Raw genomic sequence first — 23,419 nt, 5'->3', positions numbered from 1 at the left:
TCATATTGTAAATATAGTTCAAGGCAGTGAAAGAAAGTTTTATCTGGAGATGTTTGCTGTTGATACGTGCTTCTTAAGAGAAGTATCCTTTCTGTAAGGAAGCTGTAAACATTTAAAGAAGTCTTAAACATTTTTTGGCATTCAGCATAGGTATTTAGGTTTATCACTGTGAAGTTTCAGTACCTGACAGTGAAGCAGAGACAGATGTTTGTCCAAAAGTTTTCCTCATTTAAAGGTATATTTGGTATTAATAGTTCTATTCAGCCCTATTCAGCAGAAGTACTTTGTTTAAATACTTTGTTCTAATTATCCCTGTTCATTCCATATTACCTGAGACTGAAGGATCTCAATGCACTAAAATAGTTTGAATGAGATTGCTACAGGATAACAAACAACAAAATGCAATGCGGCATTTGTGCCCTGGTTTCAGGAAGGTGCTACCTGGCCTCTTGAAATGGGATATTCGTATCACAAAAAGCTTATTTCTTTGAGATTCTGAATATTAAACACATGATGTTTATGGGATCCTGATACCTTCTAAGGGGGACTGGGGATCTAGTGTAAAGTTTGGATCGCTTGATTCCAGTGTCTGTCTTTAAGCTATGTTGAATAAGATGTAAGCATTTTCTTTTCATTCAGAAGTGTTTAGGTTTTTTTCCTTTTCTTTCTGCAGTGCCCTTTCCATGGAAAGATAATTCCTCGGGATGAATCCGGGATTCCTGTTAATGCAGAGGACAGAGCCAGAGAAGAAAAGATGAAGTTTGAGAAGCAAGCAGCTCAGCCAGGTTTGTGCCTCAATAACTTCTTTTAAAAAAAGTCAAAATGTTAGACACAGGTGGGAGAGAAGCTTTAAATATAAACATAATACATTTATTGTGTTTGTGTGTGTATTGTATAAAATACTTACAATATCTACAATGTATATTTACAATCTAGATGATAATTTTGTGGTGTATCTACATTGTATCTATGTGTAGTTCATATATTCAATATATACTACATTGTATCTACAATGTATCTGTATATTGTATATATTGTGTCTATGTATAGATGCAGTGTAGATACAAGTTGGGCAAGGAATGGGACAGTCTGTGTGGAAGAAGAGCAGATTGTTTTGTTGCTGAAGGCACAGGTTGAGATCCACAGAACTGGATCATATTTCTGTTTTGCTCCTAACCTCATTCTCTCGTTTTAATTCCTGTTGATTCTAATTTGCAGATCATTTGCAGTGATTCTTGCTTATGTGGTAAATGTGGATGCATGTGTACACAGAATAAGGTTAACACTGTATTTGTTCTTTATTTCCAGTAGTTATAATAATGTTCCTAGCGCTTCTCAGGCAGATGAATTATAGCCATTATCTTAAGGAACATGTTTATTGAGGACAATTAAACTTAATTCATGGGAAATGCTTGACAATAGCTGTTCAAGTGCAAAGAAGTCATCTAATCTTGCTGGTCCCTAACAGTTGTGATTTACCTAATGTAATTGTAATATTATTAGGATCACTGTGTTATCAGAAATATTGGCAGAGTGCTTTTGGGCACGATGCAGGAACTTGTTTTTCCTGTATCTGTTTGTATCTGTCGTAGTCTATATTTCCTATATCTACTCACTTACTACTTGTGTTTTAGAAGGAGAATTCTTGGCCTTGTTATGCTCTGTGCCTGTGCAGCATTACTAGAAAATACTCTGAACTAAGGAAGCTCTTCCTCACCTTGGGCTTTACTTTATTTGCATTATAACTAGTCTGGATAGGCAAGATGTCTGTGATGGGCTTGAGAAAGGGAGCAGGCACACCTGTGCTATTTATGTGTTTGCATGTTACTGCACAGTACTCTGGATTTTGTTTTTAAACAGTAGAGATGGAAAACAAAACTAATGACCTTCTCCTTGCATCCTGACTGCTGCTTTCAGGTGTGGAATGCTCCAGAGGGAAAGCTTATCCTTTCCAAGGATTATTTGGGCATTTTTAGACAAGATAAAGCTCTGGACTGCTAGGTAAGGAATGCAGGCAGTGAGAAAGACAGCAAGCAATGAATACACAGGTAGGAAGACTTCCAAGGGAACTAAAGGACTTTTTTTTGCAGTAGTACAATTAAACCTCATTAGTGATGGACAGAAGGGAGCTTTTCATAGAGTGCTGGGGGAGCAGCAACCAGGAAGCTACTGGAAGTTGATGGACTGCAAAGGAAGATGGGAGAGAGGGATCTATCCAACAAAGATGTAGTGTATAATTGGAGGGGACAGATTTGTTTTCAGAGCTTTTGTTTAATTTGCCTTCCTCCAGCAGGTCTTAGTTTTCTCTGTTTTAAGCTATTTATTCCAGGCGAGTATTCTGCATTCTAATTACACTCACCTGTGTAATCTTTATGATTTTGGTATCTTGCAGTATACACCCTTTAAGACGTTAGTTCTCTCAAGCTCTGACTGACTCAGTTTTTCTTCAGTTTCACAGTTATATGTATTACTATGCTTATCAGAGTACAACAAACAGCTGTTGATCTCTTGTCCAGAGAAGTCTGTGTGGAATGAATGTGCATATAAACACACAACTGACCCACCCAGATCCCTTGAATCCTGATTTGGCCCTATTTGAGCAACTGTGCTTGGCAATTACCAGCACCACACCAGTGCAGCAGTTGTTGAACACTCTTGGTGCCTGTGTGTGTCAAGAAGTGCTATATCTGAAGGCAGTTTCCATCCTTGTCTGGGTGGAGAAGTGTCCTAAGCTGCCATCCAGCCAACAGTGTGGGCACAGTTGGGCTGTCACAGCAAAACCAGGCCAGGGGTTTGGAGGTTGTGCTAAAAAGAAAGTTCCCAATTTAGTTACGACAAACTAAAACTAGCAAAATTAAGCTAGCAGGTGTTCTTGATCGACTAGTTTCAAACTAGAAACTAATACTCTGGTATAAAAATCACTTGCACTGAAAAATATTGATTTTTTTTTTTTTTCCCTCCCTGTGAAATTGTCATTGCTGGAGGCTAGACATAATACTTATTTTTATTACAGTGTCAGCGCAGTGTTGTTAGAGGTTTCTCACCCCTGGCCCACAAGGATGTGTATGTTAGTCCCAAACCAGTGTTGACATTGCTGTGTTGCATTATTGAGTGCTTTGTTAAGCTGAGGTGTCATACAAAGGTCCATCCCATCTGGCTGGGGAGATACTAAACAAGCTATGGCACTTAATTTATTGGACAAAACCTTAAAGGTTTCCAAAGCCATGTGTATGCCAGATATCACTAAATATTTTAATCTTCTGACTTTTGTTGCTCTCTTTTTTGTTCCGCCCCAGTATTTTTGTATTTGTTTTGTAATATTTTCATCAGCCCTTTAAAATAGTGTTTATTATTTTAGGCTTGTGGTTTAGGGGGGCTGTTTGTTTGGTTTGCGTTGGGGTTTGGACTCCAAGCAAGTCTGAGCAGTGCTGCTATGGAAAATATACAAATGGCAACCTGTACAGTGTGTACTTTGCTCTTACGATTGACAACATCATTTGTTAATGATGACAGCTTGAAAAGTGCCAAAAGTTAACATTTGGGCCTCAGTTGTGTGGTTAAATTGCACCAAAATTCTTCTTTTTATTGGACGGTAGGTTTATTTTCATTGTTGTGTGGTTTTAGGGGGAAACAATAATGTAAAAGTAATACAGCTCATGTGATAATTACTGTGTTTTTGACAACACTGTCATTTTTATTACAGAGTTATTATGGAGCATTTTTTACCTTAGTATAAAATTTTAAACTGTGGCTAATGTCCACAAAATGGTGCTTTGGGCTCTTGGGTCTCGAAACAACGCACCGGGTGGGATTACGCTGACCTGCTAATCTGCAGTGTTCATCCTTTTCCAATAGTTCACACACAGGAGCAAATTAAGTGCCTATTTTTTGTGTCAGCCCTGAAGAGTATCTGGTTTTTCAGCCCTTAGTGACTTGTTAACAAACAGGTATCAGGACAGGCTGGTGAAGGCAGGCCGCTGGCCAGTCAGATGTGAAATAGCATCTCTTTACTAACTACAGTATTGATTCCCGCCTACCCTTGCAAACTGTGTAATTTTCTTTTCCCTGCTGCTAAACTCAGTAACAATGTATGAAGAGCTTTAGGGGCCCATCAGTGCTCAAAAAGGCTGCTCTTCCCTGGCATTCTATTGATTTTTCTCAAAGGCTTTTAAATTGCTCCTTCATTTTACTCAAATGCTCATTTCATCTCTACTGGATGCCGGCATTTTTTCGTTGTGTTTAAACAATTGCTCCATTCACTGGGTTCCTAAACTGTGACGCCTTCTTATTACTGGGAGATAAACTGTTTAGACAGTTTTCCTTAATCTTGGATTAATCGTTCCAGTGTCTGAACTGTGCTGTTCTGTATTCCTTCACTTCAAACAAAATTGAAGAAGTCTGTGAGGTCGTATGATCTATCAAGAATATGGGTTCCGTTTTCTCCCTCTACACTTCTCCTGCTCAGTTCTTGTACAGCTTCCTTTTCCTCATGCTTTTTGGTGTGTTGGATTTTAAACAGTTCTTGCTTTCATGTATCATAGTAGGTCAGATCTAACCTTTCCTTGGAAAATGGCTCTGGTATTCCTAAACACCGTGTTCTTAAGTGAGGACGTTACCTCTGGCCTCCCTGAAATGTTGTTACCAAACAGGTTGCCCAGAGCAGCTGAGGGTGCCCACTCCCTGGAAGTGCTCAAGGTTGGATGGAGCTTGGAACAACCTGGTTAGTGGAAGATGTCCCTGCAGGGGGCTTGGAACTAGATAATCACAAACCAGTGTGTGATTCTGTATTTGTCACACTCAGTGACCCTCTTGGTGTATAAGTGAAATTGTAGAGTTGTTTAGAACTGTTTATTTTTGTGTATCCACGTAGATGTTAAAAGGTTGTAGACATTAGAATTTCTGCAGGCAACAAGAGCTGACTGACGTATGGAAAACTATATGACAAATGGCTGGCAATTACTGGTTGTTAAAATACAGAATTCTGTCACTAAGCTGAGTTTGGACTACCTGACTCTTTGAAGTGGTGCTTGCTACATTTTTTTCCAACCCAGATGCTCAAAGTCCTTATAATGCAATGTCACTATTGTAATTTTCCTCTTGACAATGTCCATCCTCTAGTCACATTTTTACTATCAACTTCATATTATTTTACCCTGTTCTGAGATGCAAAGCTCTGCACTAAAGGTGAAAGACCACTGCTTCTTCAAAGAGTTTACAATCTAAATTGTTCATGCTTTTTCCCATGGTGGCATCTCTGATCAGAACCCATTTACAGTGTGTTGTTGGATTATGAGGCATTAATGTCTTGATAAAACTGTGAAACAACTTTTCGATTAGATAAATTAACCCTTGTGCTATTGTCAAGAAAAGGAGTTTGATTTGGATAATTAGACTGATGAATGATGGGGTGCTTCAGAAGTAGTATCTTTTTCAGATGCAAAATTGGGCTCAGGGTAAGAGGGTCGTGTTGTCTTATTCAAGAATGCTCTGTAGGTGTCAGACACCACTTGCACGTTTGGAAGCCAATACTCTTTGATGCAGAAATGTGATTAAGTTGTCACTCTCCACTCTGCTCAAATGTTGACATATTCTGTATTTCCGATTTGATTTTTTAGCTTATACATAATTTATTTCTGGAGATTAATTCCACAGCTACCTTGTTGGCATTTTGCTCAATTTCTAAATAATAATTGTCACATTTTACGTCATCTTTCCTGCATGGAATCGTTTCCTTGGAATTTTGCTGCTCTGCTGCTGCAAAAACTTGACTGAAGTCTTCCTACAGAACAGTTTTATCTGCAGCAGCTAATAATAGATACTAATCCCAGGCTGGCTGGGCTTTTTCATCAAGATCTGTCATTTTGGCTAACTGCTTTATCTTCCCCTTCCTTTGTGCATCCAACTTGCAGTGACTCTGCCCTCACCCAGTGGGTACAACAACCCCTACTTTAGGAGACTGCAAATTCCACCTGGGTTTGAAGTTTGAAATTACATGTTGTTGGTTTTTTTTCTTTTAAACAGAGTGGCGAGATCCAGAATTTATGAGAGAAGTTGAAGCAGCCACAGGACTGGATCTTGGTTCATCTAAAAATAATGGAAAAGGAGGGAAGAAGAAAGGGAAGAAGAAAAAATACCCCAACCTGACAGACCTGAAGCAGCAGGCTAATACTTCTCGTTCCCGGCTTGAGAAGAAGGTTTTCAATAAGTAAGATGCTTGTGTTGTTCTTTAAAGCCTGTTAAACTGCTCTTTCCTTTGTTTTCAACAGTACCTTCTGTTTCTATATTTACATGAACTTACTAAACAGCTTTCTTTGCTAACTGCAGAGCAGGAATAGCTTCCATAACTCTCTAGGGTAAAGAGTAGCAAGGTTATTTCTTTGAGAATTATTTTCATCTAGTTTACAAAACTTTCCTATGAAAGATTTATTTTCATCCTTTAAAGTGTTGGGTTTTTTTAATCCTTTAATTGCTGTGTTGACTTCTCTGGATGATCATAGTTCTATGATTTATTAATTAGATGGATGCTTCTTTATGTGTACAAATAGTACTGGCTCTGAAAAGAAGATGGTATGTTCAGAGTGACACAACTTACAGCATCAGGCACACTGTAGTAGTGGAGATGGAGAGAAAATTAAATTTTTGCTTTTGAAAGCCTAAGGTGGGCTGTCCTGAGCAGAACTTTAATTAATAAAAGGATCTATCAGAACCTCTTGGGTTTTGGCATGTAGTGGTGTCATGACAGTGACCCTCAAGCATACCCTCTGGTGTATGCTCAGAGACCTTCCCAAACTTTGGACTGCTGCCTGGGCTTCCTGTGTATTTTCTCTCACTCTTGAATAGAAGAAATTGCTAGCTGGGCCTGAGGCAGTGCCTTTCAGCCCAGTATGTACACACAGTGAACCCTTCTTGTGCATTATGCAGTGACAAACTGCCATTGCATTTCTCTCTTTCTTTCCTGAGAATGTGTTCAGTTTGTTAAGAAAAATATTTAGATCCTTGTGTTCTGGTCTTGGTTCACGTCACCCCTGCTGTCTTTTGTAAATACCAAGGACTGGAACCTGCTCCTGATCTCTTTTCATTGTAAGAGTTTGGAGATTATTATTATCTCTATTATATCTTTTACCATGATGTAGTGGTGGACTTGGCAGTGCAAGGTTAGCAGTTGGACTTAGTGATCTTACAGGTCTTATCCAACTAAAAGATTCTCTGATTATGTGCCTTCTTGTACCAGAGACATGTGGACACCACGTTTTTTCCTGAAATAGTGCTGTTTCTCTACTCCCGTCTTTCCTCCCAGCACATGTGCAAAAAGTAGCTCTTGCCCTACATTTAGCTTGAGAAGAAACTGTGTGGGTTGCTTTGGCATTTAGACAGGTCAGACAAAGGTGTGTCCAGGACTTATGGAGACATATATGAGTTAACTTTAAAGCAGACACAGATGGAAATGGGCACCTGCCAACCCACCAGGCTGAATGGGTTTTAGAATATAGAGAAGCTCTATGTGCCCACTGTGTTACACCATTTCTGATCTCTGGTCTTGATTACATGTGGCTGCAACATAACTTCGCCTACCTACAATCTGGTCTTTATCAAATGGGTCTTTATCAAAAAGCATTTTAAAAGTTGAAAGAGTTTCACATGTCAAAAATGAAGTAGTCGAAGGCAAGTGAAAAGTGTGAAGTTGTCAAATCAAAAAAGAAAAATTATTATTATCAAATCATTACTGGTGGGTTGTTCCCTAAGCATACTGGGTGAGTTAGACACCAGCCAAGGCACAATATGTGTTTAAATTCAATTTTCCCTTTTCTGGTGTAATGGTTATAATAACAAGGCCAAATCCACATCACTTTTGGTTACAGAAATAGCACATTTTCTGTGAAATTCTCATGTTACCTGATCTTAGTTAGAAGTCAGAGACCTACAGTTCTAATGATCAGAATTTAATATCAGCTTTAACAAAATAAATTTTAAAAGCTGGTTTTGGTTTACTATGGTTTGTGCTAATGATTTTGAGTGTGTGTTAGTGCCAGGCATAGGGAATCAAACTTGTCATGTTTTAATAGGTTTCATGCTTTGCAGCACTAAACAAGATGATAACCTTGGCTCCTTATAACAACCCCAAATTACTTGAAATGTATAGGTGATAAACCCAGGCTCTAGTCTGCCAATAAAGTTAAGTGAAATTGCACACAGATCATCCAAGTGGGATCTCATTTCATTTACAGTATCACACAATCCAGTGGTGCTAATGTAAAACCTACATGACATGAAAGTGTCAAGGCCACTCTGTGCTGCTAAAGGCTCACTTTTCTCCTACCAATTAGGCAATATTTGAAGTGCAAAACCATGACCACATTTTCCTTAGTCTGGTAACTTTGTTGGCAGAATTTTGTTAAAAGTATACCTCTTCCAAGGTGTTTTTTCAAAATGTTGATTCTCGTGACATTTGCTGCTGAGAAAGTCTTTAATCCCACCATTTAGAAGTTTTATTAAGAGGTATCCTCTGTTCTCAGATGTTTCAAAATGGCTTGTGAAATGGAGCCATTACAGAGAGCAGTTAACTAAAACAGAAATTCACTTGCCTCTGAGAGATGACCACAGGAGTCAAGGTGGAATAGTGTGTAGGGCCTGATCCTGGAAAAGGCTGGTACACGTTACCAGGTGTACATCTTGTCTTCACTGTACTGCACAGCCTGCAGCAGCCTCAGAAGTGATAAAGGCAGACTGTGGCAACATGGAGTGTTAACAGTCTGATGTAGAAGTCAAAGGAGACATCACTTGATGCCATGTTCTGAAATGGGACCCTCAAACCAAGCCCTTAGCTATACCTCCCACATTGGCAGAGTGACCAGGTCTTCACAGAGATGTGTTTAAGAGAGAACTTCCTTCTTCATCAGTGGAGGCAGGGTGACATCTGAACACACATGCAAATACCAGCCTTGGATTTCTGAGCTGAAGTAACTGATAAAAATGGTAACTCTAGAATCCAGCAAAGAGCAGAATTCCCTAGGCAGGATGCACTCAGCTGTGCATAGCACCTACCGTGATTTTCTGTGGGGACAAATGTATGCAATGGAGCATCCTCTTGACTTCTGCTACTCCCTTTCTTCTGCTTTCCTACCCTTCTGGCATTGTAAACCCATTCCTCTGCCTTACCAAAGGACATAGAGGCTGGTCCCTTTATGCCTTTTATGAGAATCTCCTGCTCTCTAGACATAATTTTCCTCATTCTCAAAATCTCAGCTGTATGATCTTTACTCAAAAGATCGTGTGGAAGGAAAAAATTGCACATCTTCACTCACCCAGTTCAAAAGCATGGCAGTCACCCCCCAAAAAAGGGAAATGTCTGGGCACCATCTTTACTGGCAGCAGGTAAAGAGCAGCAACATGGGGGCAAACCCTCATCAGATTTAGGAACACCAGAAAGCTACAGAGCTCCAGAGCTCATCCTTTTCTTTCCTGTTTGAATCTGAAGAACACTCCAGACACACCTTCAAGCACAGCAGGCACTGCAGAGGACTTGAATTCCACTTGATCTATCTCTGCATAGAGATACCTGACAATCTCTGATGTCTTCCTAAATTAGTGTTGTGCCTGTGAATGAAATGGTTGCTGCTGAGGAATGGGGCTGCTGCTGGTGCGAGCAACTCTTACTTTGCCCACAGCTGGTGAAATGGGTTTTCAGTTACCTGTGAAAGCTGGTAAATGAGTTAGAGTTACATGAGCTGAACAGCAAACCCTTCCCTCACAAAAGCATTCCAGATTCTGCAGGCTGGATTTCATAAGGGTTTCTTAAGTGTTAGTGTTTTTAATCCTGTTAGATACTTCTAGTTATTTTTCCACCATGAACAGTTCAGTGCTGTTGAAACTCAGACTTGGTATGTGTGACTCTCAGGAATCATGCTAGGAGGGTGGAACACACAGCCATTAAACTGAAAGACTTTAATTTGTTTACTCCTGTTAATAAAATCATTGCTGAATTAAACTACTTGTATTGCTGCAGCTAATTTAATTAACAAGACAAATTTGTTCAGCCTCATCAGTGCAGTGTTGAGAAGCCTGGTAGTTATTAATCAGAGTTCATTTTTTTTCCTCCCAGCATTCATTAATGTTCTCTGAGATGATGTGGAATCAACATAACTCTTTTTACTATTATTTTTTTGTTTCTCTTTCAGAGGTGCAGTGAAACGGGTGGTGAAAGCAATGAACAGAGTGGACCAAAGAAAACATGAGAAGTTTGCCAACCAGTTTAACTATGCACTGAATTAACTGTACTAAAATGAAGGGCAAAGAAGATTATCCAGAGTGCAAGTGCACAAAACCTTGATCATAATTAAAGTACTATGCCAAATGCATTTTCACTGGGATAATTTTTAAATTGTTTTCAGCTTGAGCTTGTTTGATAATTATTTGATAATGAACTTAGTTTATCATTATTTTGGCCAACATGTGGTGGTATAGAATGGAATGCATTTAACAAGTTGGAAATGTACATGAAAGAGCATGATTTATGACTTGTACGTACTCTGGGTAAAATGTTCAGATGGGTGGTTTGTTTTTTTTCCTTCCAAAGGGACTCACGTAACTTATACCTCCTTTGCCAATGTGTGTTGTAATTTGCTTCCACTTTCATGCCTTCAGAAAAAAAAAGATATATTAGAAACAATTAGATTTCTAGCAGAGCTGACAACCCAGAGATTATTTGCTCATCCTGCTATTCTAGGATTCCTCAAGCAGCACAGTGGCTCCTGCAGTACCTCTAAAGAGCTCTTACATACACACACACACACCAAATCCAAATCAACTGATGCCTTCAGATAATTAATGGAGTAGAGGTTGATTTCAGCAAACTGAAATACAGAAACTAATGCAAAATTAGTAGCTGTGGTGGTAGAAAAGCTGAAATGACAAAGGTCATCCTGGTCTGCTTTTTGTCTTCCCACAATGGTATCCCAGTATCTTTCAGAACTACACCTGGAAGGCATGTTGTGAAAGTTTGTAGGGGTGCTCAGACTGTGCTCAGTTCAGCCCATTCCAAAAAGCTCAGAGTGAAAGTGTGAGGATTTAGAAAGTCATTCAAGTGGCATATTGTACTAGGGAACTGCCTGGCTTGAACCAGTTAGAATGTTATCAGGCTCAGGTCTGAGGATGCATCTCAGGATCCAGAAGCATCTGGACTCTTCTAACTCCAGAAAGTTAACTCACATTCCGAGATCAAGCAGCTGGATCCAGTGTGGTTTGGTGTTATTGGCTGGGTGCTTGACCAGGTCTCCCAAACCTGCTTTGCTGGCTATAGTCTTGTCTTAAGCAGAGTGAACCAAACATTGACCAGTTGTGGTCTTGCAGTTTCATACAGCTTTATATGTGAAGGAAATCCAGAGTATCAAGGAAGACAGAATGTTTGAAAATCAACTTCAAAGTGAAGCGTGGAAGTCTTCCAATAAAATACAGAATACAAATCAGAATGGATTCTCTACATCACTGGCTTAGTCACTCACCTGTTGAAGGTGTTTCCTCATGCATCAAAAGCCTGTAAGAATTTTAAAAGGAGAAACATTCAACTCCTTAGTGTAGCTTCTGACCACCTCAGACAAAAGCTAATTCACAGTTTTGCCAGCTGCCTTTTGACTTGCACAGGTACTGCTTAGAAAGCAATAAATGCTGAATCTTGCTAGTTCATCTTGCAAGAGCTCTGCAGTTCAGAAGACATTTTCCTCTTCAACATGGGTACTTAGAAGATTTACTTCTAAAATACCAGAAATAAAATTATAAACAGTCAGAATTTTAAAAGTTATCTACTACACTGGAAAGCAAAGCCACTTCTACCATCAGTCTAGCTAACTTGGCAGGGAAGACTTCAGGTGAAAATGTAGACAAGGACAAACCAGGTTCATCACCAGGTCATCTGAATCAACTGATAAACTGATTTTATTTCTTCTTACAGATAAAAACACAAAATAAAACCAAAACCAAACAAAACCAACAACAACAAAGCCCTGCACGTTTGAGTGTAATACGGATCATCGGATACTGGGATCCCAGAACAGTCTAAATAAAACTGATAGATCTTGGACAGTAACATTCAGAAGATCCACATAGATCATTGTGCTACTATTCCAGAGATTCTTGGGCCTGCACAAACTGAAAGTGTTGATTTATAAGCCACATTTTCTCTCCTCCCTGTAAAAAGAGGGGGGAATTTATATTGTGTAGTGGCACTTAACCCTTCTTTCCTGTGGACTGGAGATGCTAGAAAGTTTCCATCAAACAGAAGGTGCACTTTACCTCTTGGAGTTCCTGGTTTGGGCCTTCAGTAAATTAAAAACAAAACAAAACAAACAAAAAAAACCAAAACAAGCCCAAAGACCAAGATTAGAAGGGGAAAGGTAGAAATCTGTGAGAAAAATGTGTGCTTAATAAGTAGCACTCCATTATGATGCTACTTGGTCACATCAGTTGTAGAATTATCAGCTGAAACTTCCTCTCTGGACCTGAGTGTCTGATCCCCCAGTAAAACCTGATCCTATCATGTGATCCATTTGCTCTCCCCCTGCTTTATCAAAAACACAGATGTGCAAAAAGGTGTTTTTCTAAGGTGCCTCTTTCATGCAGAAAAAGAATTTGCAGAATTAGTGTTTCCCAGGAAGTGACTTGGAGAAGACTGACTCAGGCACACTGCCTGGACTTTGGGCCAGGGTAGCGATGACCTTTTTAAAGCTCTTGTACTCTTTTGTCTAGTTTTGTTACAAGAACTTTTCTTGTCAGATGGGGAATACCCCAAGTTGGATATGAATCCTTTTCTTCCTTTTTCTGCCTTGAAGCAGGAAAGACTGTTGACTTTTCACAGGAGAATGTGTTAAACACACCCCTCCTCTCTAGCCCTGCCTTTGTGCTGACCTGACCTCAGCATGCATCTTCCCCTCATCCAGTGTGTGAGAAACTCATGCTTCCCATGTTAATTATTGCATCATCTAATCAAATTATTTCTCTACAAGGGCAACTCAGCATATGTACATATGATGAGTCTTGTGTTTTGTCACTTAAGCATTCTCATCAGGTCTGGTCAGACATAATTTAGAGGATTTGAGGAGCTTTCTCCTTTTCCTGGATATTCTGTAGCTCTGCTGTAGGAAATTTTTTTTTAAAAGGCATCTGTCTCCAAAGATCCAGCATAGCTTCATTAAACAGAGATCTTCTTGAGTCCAAATTAAATCAAGCTACTTTTTGGATACACCACACCTCTTTGTGTAGCACTTTACTTACAGCAGTTTATCTGAGGTCCCTGAGATCAACTTTTCAAACATCTTAGTTGCTAAACTGGGTGACGTTTCTACTGGAACTTTTCTATTTCTGTCCTCAGGGCTTCTGGGAAAAAAATGTAATAAAAGAAATGCAAATGTCATTCACACTCTGTTGTGTATTTTTATCCTTCTAACTCACTCAAATGCCTTTGCAATTGTACTGTAACACACTTGTACTTACTGGGGATGCTGCAGGATTTCCAGGCACCTGAACACTTTGGATGGTTTGGCCCTTAGAGTGTTGTTCAGGTGAATAGTTGTAATGCAGGTTGAATATTCTGTATTTCAAAAAGGACACAGTAACTCTGAGCTGGAGTGAGCTGTGCTGGTGCAGCTAAGCCATCCTTTTATATATATTTATATATATAATTATATATGTATTTATATATACATCCTTATATATCTATTATAAATATCGATAATAGATATAACTAGTGCTGTTTTAGTGGTTGAACAAGAACTAAAAACAAAGACTTCTCTTCTTACCTGAGCACACAGTAGCATCTGGGAAGTAAAAGCCTGGAAGGAAAACACTAGAGTGTATAAATTTAATGCTGTTCAAGACTGGAATGAAGGGTCTGCCCCTCTAATATGAAGCATTAGTGACATAAATGAGCCCAGTTAATCAAAACAAACCTTCAGCACATGCCCTCTGAAGTTAAAGGCAGGATGATGGGCCCATACTCACCTTGTGCATGAGACCTTGTGATTTCATTTTCTCTAAACTTTTCTAAGTCTTGACCTTAACAGTTTAGGTCTGGCTGAAGATTTCTAGTAAAAATCTTCTAGTAGAATCAGTAGAACTATAACCTTTAAAAGCTCTTATTGAAAATATTTATTTGGTTTTGAGATTGGTTTTGGGTTTTTTGGGAAGCAAGACAAAGACACAGGATTTGTGAGCAGTTCTACGTGGACAGTGCTTCCTGCCACACAAAACTGTGGACATTATTGGAAAAAACTGTTTTGTGGAAACAAAAATGTAACCTGTTCCTCTGCAAGTGGCTGTGGAAATGGACAATGAGAGTGTTCCTGATTATGAGGAGCTACTAGCCAGAAGCAAGAAGCATTGAATCTCAGGAATCCAGCCAGCAAGAACTCAATTCAGCAAGCATCAGGACAGTTTAGCAGAGGTGGCCATCTGGTGGGCTCTGACATGCAAATCCCCAGCTTTTTGTACAGCTGTGTGTGTAGGTCATCTAGTGCTAATAAACACATTCATGGTTTTAATCATGGAGGTGATATAAATGTCCCTGTAGGTTACACATCAAAAAGGTAAGGACATCTGGATGTTACAGCTGTGCTTAAGTGATAAAAATGGGTTGTATAAAACCAAGCCTTCAAAATCATTCTATTTGCTCTGCTCTGGTGAGACCCCACCTGGAGTAATTGTGTACAGCTCTGGAGCCCCCAGCATACAAAAGGCATGGAGCTGTTGGAGAGGGTCCAGAGAAGGGCCACAAAGATGATCAAAGGCCTGGAGCAGCTCTGCTATGAAGAGAGGCTGAGAGAGTTGAGGTTGTTCAGCCTGGAGAAGAGAAGGCTCCAAGGAGACCTTAGAGCACCTTCCAGTACCTGAAGGGGCTACAGGAAAGCTGGGGAGGGGCTTTTCATCAGAGAGGACAGTAATAGGAGAAAGGGTAATGGTTTTAAACTGAAAGAGGGGAGATTTGGGTTAGACATCAGGAAGAAATTCTTCACCATGAGGGTAGGAAGGCGCTGAAATAGGCTGCCCAGGGAAGCTGTGACTGCCCCCTGCCTGGAGGTGTTCAGGGCCAGGTTGGATGAGGCTTTGTGCAGCCTGGTCTGGTGGGAGGTGTCCCTGCTCATAGCAGGGAGGTTGGAACCTGATGATCTTTAAGGTCCCTTCCAACCTTTTAAGATTCTATACAGGAAAATATCATGCCTTTACAGGAGATAGCAGCAAATAGGCCTAGAAAGGGACCCAAAGGGTCCAAGGGAGGACTAGGTGCCCAAGTCCAAAGCCGCAGGCCAGTAGCTGCTGAAGCTTCCTGGGCCCCATGAGCTGCACCAGCCTCCTCACCTAGACCAGAGTTCCTGCTTAAGTCTAAGGAGACCCAGAAAAAGAATTGTATGAGCACTTGAAAAGGCTTGATCCGGTGTGTGTTTTCACACCTTGTCTAACACCCACCAAACACAAACCTGTTACAAAATCAGGTTTTAAGTGACAGTAGATACATTAGCTATAATGCTGGAGCACATGTTCAGGTAAAGTGGAGTTCCAGGTCCTTTCTCAACCTAAGGGGTGACAGTCCCATATTGTGTCTCATGAGACAGTCCAAGGCACAAGCAATTTAAATGCAAGGGAGGTGGAAGGAGACAGTTCTCCTGTGGGAACTGTTTGGCTCATAGTAAACCACAGCAGAACTAAAAATTCATGTAGGAGACTGGACAGAAGGTAAAAAAGACCCCTCCAGATCACAGTGCCCAGACTGGGGCAAGGGAGGGCTGGAATCAGAGCCTCATTTCCTAGACACCTACCATTAAAAATCACTGCTGAGTTTCATTAATTCAGGAAAGATCTCCCTCCCTGCCACCAGCTAGATCAGCCCTTAGGTCCTCTTGGACACTAAGGCCTGAGAGAAGGGTGATATTCTGATAACAACTGGAGAGCAATTTATCCATTTTTCTGTTTTGGGGTACACTGGGCAGCTACATTTAAATAAAACCAAATCAACTAACAACATCCTGCTCCTGGGTGAAAATAACACTTGAATTTAAATCTGGAAACATGAAAGAGAGCTCTGCCCCAAGGAGTGCCCAGAGAAAACTCTATAGTGCTTGGAGTGCAGGGTGAAGTCCAGTCAAGGCAAGCAAAACCAAAACAAAACAGGGTAGAGACTCAAGGTGTCAGGAGGAGGTGAGCCAGGAGCAGAAGGTGAAAGCAGGAAGGGGCAGTGGCCTTCCTGAAAAGGGCACCACCCCACAGCACCCAAACAAGAAAACCAAGTTTGGTGATAGCAGTAGATCCAGTCAGCAATTACCTGAAGTTCCACTAAGATAAAAGGCAGGCCTAGAGCCAAGGCAGCAAAGGTCAGGAAAGTACAAACCCAAGCACAGCACCTACTCCACAGCTCAAGCAAGGTTCTCCACCTTATAACCAGCTAGAGGGCTCAGGCTAGAGGCCCCAGTTGGGTCTTTCACAGCTTAGCTGGGCAGTCTGACCCACAGTGCAGCAGCTGTGCCACATCAACACAGACCTGGAGCACCTGGTGAGGTGGGGTGTGAAGATTACCAAGAAAGATGGTGAAAGGCTAGGGAAGAGAAATCAGAGCCTGTCCATACATTCAGAGCCATAGGAGCATCCCTTTAAATGGGTGGAGTGATGGTCCTTTCTGTTGCAAAATCCTCTGCAGAAATGGAAGGATTTGAGGAAGAGGGTGGGGAGCCCTGACAGAGACTAAGGCCTCAGGACTGCAGCCTAGATCAAGACCAGTCCGGACCCTCCCCATCCAGCAGCACCGGTGACCACTTCATCTGGGAAAGGTGCTAAAGATCCCAAAACTTAGCACATCCCCTGGAAAATACATGCAGATGAGAGCTGGGTCTGCCTGGCAGCTGGACAAACTGTGACCCGTGGGACAAAATTATCACCCTTCCAGCTTCCAGGAAAAGAGAGAGGTATTGACTCATGCTTCTGAGTTGATGCTTTTCCTCCTCTCAAGACTGATTGAGTGGAGAAAGAAATGAAACCCTACCCTTATTGAGCCTTCCCTGTTAGCCAGGTCTGGGTGGCACAGAGCCCAAAAGTAGCACCAGCTCAGGAGAGCAGTTTGGGAGGAAAGGAAGATGGTGTAAGTGCCAGAGCCTGGACAGACTGAGCTACATTTTAGTCCAGTGCAATCTTTTCCTTCATCCTTAAATTTCTGGAACAGAAAGACTTTCATTTGGCTTTTTGGGTAGACTGCCCCTGGCTTTCCTGCCTGTCACTGCCCTGAGCAAAGCCCCAGCACCCCTGTGCCAAGCACTGATCGTCTCTGCATTAACATCAGGAATCCCCTCTGTCAAGGGGTTAAGGAAAAAGCTTATTAAAATTGTTTAAACGTGGTGCTAATTAGTTTAGCTGTAATGAGCAGCATTAGGCGTCTGGTTCCTTTGAAAGGGATTGTTGAATAACCATTTCTGCCGACATTCCAATTTGCATAATGACAAGGTGTTGGCATTGCATCCACCATCAATTTGCTGTATTTATAATGCCATTATAGAGCCACTCTTGTCCTCGTGCACTGTTAAGAGGTGTATGGAAATATAACAAATGAGTCTGCTGGGTTGGAAATTGATTTCGGGTATCTTTGAATTTTTGTGATAGTATTTTTCTGTGCTGAAGGCTAACAGCACCAGGAGGAGAGTCTGCCACAGGTTTTAACCAGGGCTGAAATTAGATGTTGATTCCACGTGTGGATGAGCCCGACACTGAAGCAGAAGCTGCAAACAAGCGTGTGATCAGGAATGCTGCAGGGCGTGCTGAAAGCAAACACAGCGTTTCACTCAAAAGCAGCACTTCAAGGCTTAGTGCTGGTGCTTTAAGTCCCAAAGAATGTTTTTAATTGCAAACCTCAACGTATTTAACAGGTCACAGAGAATGCAGCTCAGTGCTGCAAACTCTAGGTCAACACAAGGAGCTGAAAATACCCTTCCAGCAGCTCATGCAAATGCTCACTTCCCCCTATGCAATCTCTAGGAACTAAGGCAGAGGAAATAAAGCTTGTCACCCTACCTGTGCTAAGGTTGGAAAGATGGGAAAGAGTCCCTTTAGGTGCAGGGAAAGTTCTTGTAATGTATGGCTGCAGTTGAGGAAAAAGAAAAAAAACAACAAAAAAGAGCTAAAACGGCCAATAATTGAGATACTTGTAGTGAGGTTAGTAGATTTATGTTACTTCTCTTGAAAAAGTAGCAGTTTACTGAAGAGGGTGAATCTTTACTATGTCAGTCATCATCTCACATAAATATTTCTGTGACTCACAGTTCTTTGCTGTCGTGTCATCTCTCCTTTATTGCTTCTGTCAAGTGTTTCTGGTTTGCAACATTACAGAGAGTAAAATAGAAAAGATTTATTTTCAAATCAAGTCTAGTTCTTTGGGTGGAGCTAGCTAGTTTTAGCGAGCTGAGGGTTTGTCATGTAAGGAGATTAAATTGGTAAATCATATGCAGATATTACATGACACTGCATGTCTAGACTTTTGGGTCCTGGCCACAAGTCACCCTCTGTGCCCTTGGTGTTTCTCTGTTGATCCAGGGTGCATCCGTAGGATTTCCAACATCTGTGGGATTTCACCTGAATGTGAACTGCAGATTTAGCAGCTCCAGGTTTCCCATGATGTGATAACCTCCGGAACTGCTTTGAAGCTTATTCTGTATGATGAATTCACATCTCTGCCAGACAGTGTCAGGGAAGTAGAAAGAGCTCTTACTGTCAGGGTGATTTTCACTGTGACAACCATCATTCTGTCCAGCTGAGGTGTCTGTGTAATGTGAGCACGGGGCACAGAACAGTATGGGCAGGAGAGGAAAAAAAGAGCACTAGACAGAGACAAATGTGGTTTATGTAAACAGTCTATGTAAACCCACTTTGTGAGACAAACTGATTAGGAACCCATTTGTTTACTTGCCTGTCCCCTCATTTTCAGTGTCCACTCTAATCTGTGCCTTGGTTTACATCCCACAGTCTGGCAAATAGTCCAGTATCATAAAAGAATATTAGTTTTATTTGCTCTACAACAACCGCACTTGCTTGGTTACTCTTTAAGACAGAAACTGAAGACTGAACTGCCCAGACATTGTAAAACAATGTTCCTTTGAGCACTTAATTATATCCATGTTTGAGTAGAACAACTTTATATTTGTAGTATAGAAGTTAATGGATATTTGGGAATATAGCAGACTACTAATAGACATCACAGTGTATTTTTGGGAAATGGAGTTAAGTTCATGTGGAAAAAAACTGCATTTTTAACATTTAGGTTAAGTGGTATAAGAATAGAAACCTGCAAACTGACTGTGAGTTCAGTCTGAAGCAGAAGGTACATAACATGTGTGAAAAAAATATTAAGAACTAATCTATAACCACAACTCACACATCAGTGTTCCCTGCTTAAGTGTAACACCAAGAAATGTTGGGGGTTGAGAATATACAACACTGGTTTCCACTTATCTGATGTAACATCATTGCCTGTTGCGTATAAGCAATGACAAGAAAATATTTAAATATATTCTCAGTTCTTTCCCAGTCCTGTATCTGTCATATTTATGTGCTTTTTCTGTTTTGGTTGTGAGATTTTGCTGTCATTTATTCAGTGAAAAAAACAACTGAAACTTGTTTTTTTACTATAAGTTAAAATATTCAGGGCAAAGTAAAATAGATCACATTTCCTTCTATTTTTATCTAATTCAGTTGTAAATACAATGAACAACAGTAAGAGGCAATTAGTGTCAGAATAATTTCTCATAAATACAGGCTTCCATCCTTGGATTTAACATTGACTTCCTGGGAATTAGTTAAAAAATCTGCAGAGGCCACAGATATCCTTTGGTACGTGCCAAAGACATCACCTGAAAATATGGAATCAAACTCCAAACGTGCTGCTCAGTGTATCTGAGATGAGCATATGACCTCTGGCAAATGCTTTGCTGAATGTCCCCTTGAATGTATTCCACATTCTGAATCCCCTAACACTATTTTTTTTAAATTAACATTAAAGTAAATAAATAAATAAAAAGCTAACAAACAAACTCACAGAATGAACCAGAGCAACACCTCCTACTTGTTTTATAATCATGTTTCCTACAGTCAGTAGCTACTTACACTGCACCAGGGTCTCTGTTTCTCACTGGTGAGCCAGTGAAAACAAGCTGCATCCCTCTGAAAAAGCCGTGTGCAAGCGCAGAGCCCATTGCATGCTGTGCAGGAGGTACATCAGGTGGGATGCATGGCAATCAGCTCTAGGACCTTTCTGGGGGGTCAGTATGGGAGCTTTGGAGGCTTTTTATGACCTTCTAGTGGGATTCCCTTGCTGTGGTAGCCTCAAGTTTCTGCATCAAGCTCTGTTTCATTCTCTTAAAGAGCCAGAGCATCAATGTGTAGGAAGGTGGATGAAAGAGTGAGGATGTTCAGGCAGGTGAGAGCAGTCAGTGTTAGCACACAGGTGCTGCTCATTCCGACCAGCGATGTTTCCCAACAGCTGCCATCATCAAGCTTATCACCAGCAGGTCTGTACCCAGACAGTCTGATCCAATGCCACAAACCAGCTGCAGAGCCGTGGCCCAGGGAGCATCACTTGATAATGAGCTCTTTGGTGCTGACACTCTAAATGGCCTCTGTGTACAGACAATATCTTGAGACCCGAGCACCTGGTGTGCTCTGCACTGAAGCTGGGGCCCTGCAGTTTTGCTCTTCTCTTCTATGAGCTCCGACCTCTGGATGAGGCATTCAAGCAAGGACTATCAATAAAATCCTAAACTATATCAAGAACGATACCTGCCGGCTTTGTTTTCAGCACTGCTGTAAAACGTGAGAAGCCTTGTTAAATCGAGTTTAATGACCAGGAATCTCAGGCAAACTGACTCCTTCATCCAACAGCTGTGAGTAATAACACTCACATGAACAGGTTTCACTGGCAGGGTGCTAACTGGCCTGGAGTAGGAAAACCATCTACTCCACGGCTCTGAGCAGCTCTCTCAGTTGGAGCTGAATTATTTTCCACCTGGGGGAACTGTTTGGAGTTCCTGGTGTGTAGACAGGGTTTGAGTTATCTCTTCATTAAGCTGGGTCATGTCCCATCTGAGCTAACAGTTCAACTGCCTAGTAGCACTAGCTCAAACCTGGTCACTAACAGGTTAGTTTTGCAGTGTGTGTCTCCTGAGTAGCCCTTTCCCAGTTCAACTGGTTTTTTCCTACCAGTAAAAAGCTGTGCAGAGCTGTACTCCAGGCACCTTACAACGTTTTCCCTGAAACTTCAGAACATCTCTCCTCGTAAAAGTTCTCATTTTCAAGAATGCAAATGAGTCTCCACCGAGACTTCTGGCAGTTGCACGTTTCTGAATGGAGGGAGATGAGCAGCCGGGGTGCCCGCACCCTCCCCGCAGGCTGCTGGGCTCCAGCATCCCCCCGGGCAATGGAATTCCCCTCCCGGCGGGGGCTGCCCTCCTACATCCGCCACGGCGGGAGATTTTACTTCCCACAGGACGGCTGGAACATTTGCTTTATTCCCAAGGTGGGTGTGCGGGAGGGGGGTGCTGTGCGCGGACCCTCACCCCCCCAAACCCAGGCTGGGGGTCCCAGGGGGGGGGACCAGGAGAAAGGAGTGGCGGAGGGGGGAGGAGCCCGAGCCCCCCGGCCGCAGGGCAGTGGGGCGGGGGGATGCTCAGCGCTCACCCCCTCTTTTTTGATACTCATCATCTCTCCGGAAAACGCCGGTTTGTGAGACTTGCACCCGCGAAGGCAGCCGGCAAATGTTGGGGTTGAAAGAAAACCTAAAAAAACCCCCCAAAACACGCAACCAAACCTCCTCCCGCAACAGAAATAACAATAGTAGTAGTAGTAATAATAATAATAACAACAACAACAACTAGTGGAAAGAGAAGAGCTCTTCCCCGGCGTGAACTTTGGGACCATGCAGGGACTGTGGGAAGGGGATAAAAGAGCCCTTTTGCCTTCGGGCTAGAAGCTGGTGTTCCTGCAGCAGCCAGCTCGGGTGGGTGCTTTGGTTACAGGCTTTTTCTTTGAAATGAAGTAAAAATTATAATAAAGTAAGGATTACAAAAGAGCGGCTTCTATATTAGTTTAAAAGTAATCAGCGGAAAGGCGATGGAAAGATTACTTTATTTGTTGAAGCGGCGGAATCTGAATGAAAGAGCCGATGTATTAAATGTACACGAATCCTAAATATCAGGCTCCCCGTTTGAGGAAACACAGGAGAGATATCGGGTTATCCACGAGACAAAAAAAAATAAAAATAGGTATTTTCTGCCATGGATATTGCACAACAGCGATCGGCAAAGCCAATTAAGCAAATGCAAACCAGGGAGCTAAGGAGGGAAATACCCTCTCTAGTACAAGAAGAAAAAAGTTTCTTCGCGTAAGAGAAATACGATCTCAGAGCAAACGAAACGAAAAAAAGGACGATGCAAGGCATTCCTCCCAATGCCTCATGTGCCAGGCTTTTTCCAGAGGAATCTTGTCTTCCAAAAATTCAACCAAACCCCAGGGACTCACCGCCAAGGAAAACCGCGTTTTCCTTAAAGTTTATTGATTGATTTAAAGTGTTTAGCAAACAAAGTGCTTTCTATATCATCTCTTGCTCGTTACTCCCATATCTTATACATTAATTATAAAGTTAAAAGTTTTGTTTGTTGGGTTTTTTTTTGTTTTGTAACAACCAGAAATATACAGAAATGATTCACGTTAAAAAAAAACCAAACCCCACCAGCCCCGCGTCCCCGCAGCCTCCCCCGCCGTCTCTTCCCCGTTTGTTCCTCTGAGGCTTCTCCGGGTCCGGGTTTCGTTGAAGGGCGACGTAGGGAAAAAATAAACGTCATCACCGTGAGGTCACGTCGTTGTCTCATCAACATCGAGGGACGGGACCGGTAGTTCTCTGTTTTACCCCTGAGAGTCAAATGGGTACATAACACTTTTTTTGTTTTCTTAAAGTCTTTTTTTACGAGTGGTCAGACGAGAATAAAAAGGAAGCCGAAATGAATAATAATTTAAAAAAAAAAAGAAAAGAAAAGAATCAAACCCACACAGCAACGAGGGACGGTGAAAATAAAAATACAGGTAACGATGATTTACATCTAGTCGTATGTACACTAGGGAGGGAGGTTTTCCTCCCCCTCCCCTCCGAAGCGCAGTCCGGACACATCGCGTATAAAAAGGGTCGTAGAAATGATGGCGAGGGCTGGAGCCGCCCGCGGGGGTCGGGGGGTGTTGAGGGGCGGTGGGAGCTCCCGGCCGCCCCGTTCTCCCCCGGGGGGGGGCTGCCAGGAGGTGGTTGGCTCGGGGCGGGGGGTTGCCGCACGGCCACCGGTCCCCTAAGGGCCTGGAGGGGCTGCGGGGTGCAGCGGGAAGAGACCAGGGAGCTGAGGAGGAAGAAGGGGCGTCGGGC

General features: G+C 41.9%; 1 protein-coding gene across 1 annotated transcript in view; it reads left to right on the top strand.

The window, feature by feature from the left end:
• The window catches only part of UVSSA (UV stimulated scaffold protein A), a 55,981-nt gene extending 42,579 nt beyond the window's left edge, over positions 1-13,402 (top strand). Inside the window, exons 11-13 of the mRNA XM_051618521.1 lie at positions 674-785; positions 6,022-6,205; positions 10,176-13,402. Coding sequence (XP_051474481.1) covers positions 674-785; positions 6,022-6,205; positions 10,176-10,269 — 390 coding nt within the window. The 3' untranslated portion in view covers positions 10,270-13,402. The remainder of the gene's footprint in view (positions 1-673; positions 786-6,021; positions 6,206-10,175) is intronic.
• The last annotated feature ends 10,017 nt before the right edge of the window (positions 13,403-23,419 follow it).

This window comes from Apus apus, chromosome 4 (assembly GCF_020740795.1).
Source record: "Apus apus isolate bApuApu2 chromosome 4, bApuApu2.pri.cur, whole genome shotgun sequence".
Lineage (NCBI taxonomy): Eukaryota > Metazoa > Chordata > Aves > Apodiformes > Apodidae > Apus > Apus apus.
This window is presented reverse-complemented; position numbering and strand designations above follow the sequence as displayed.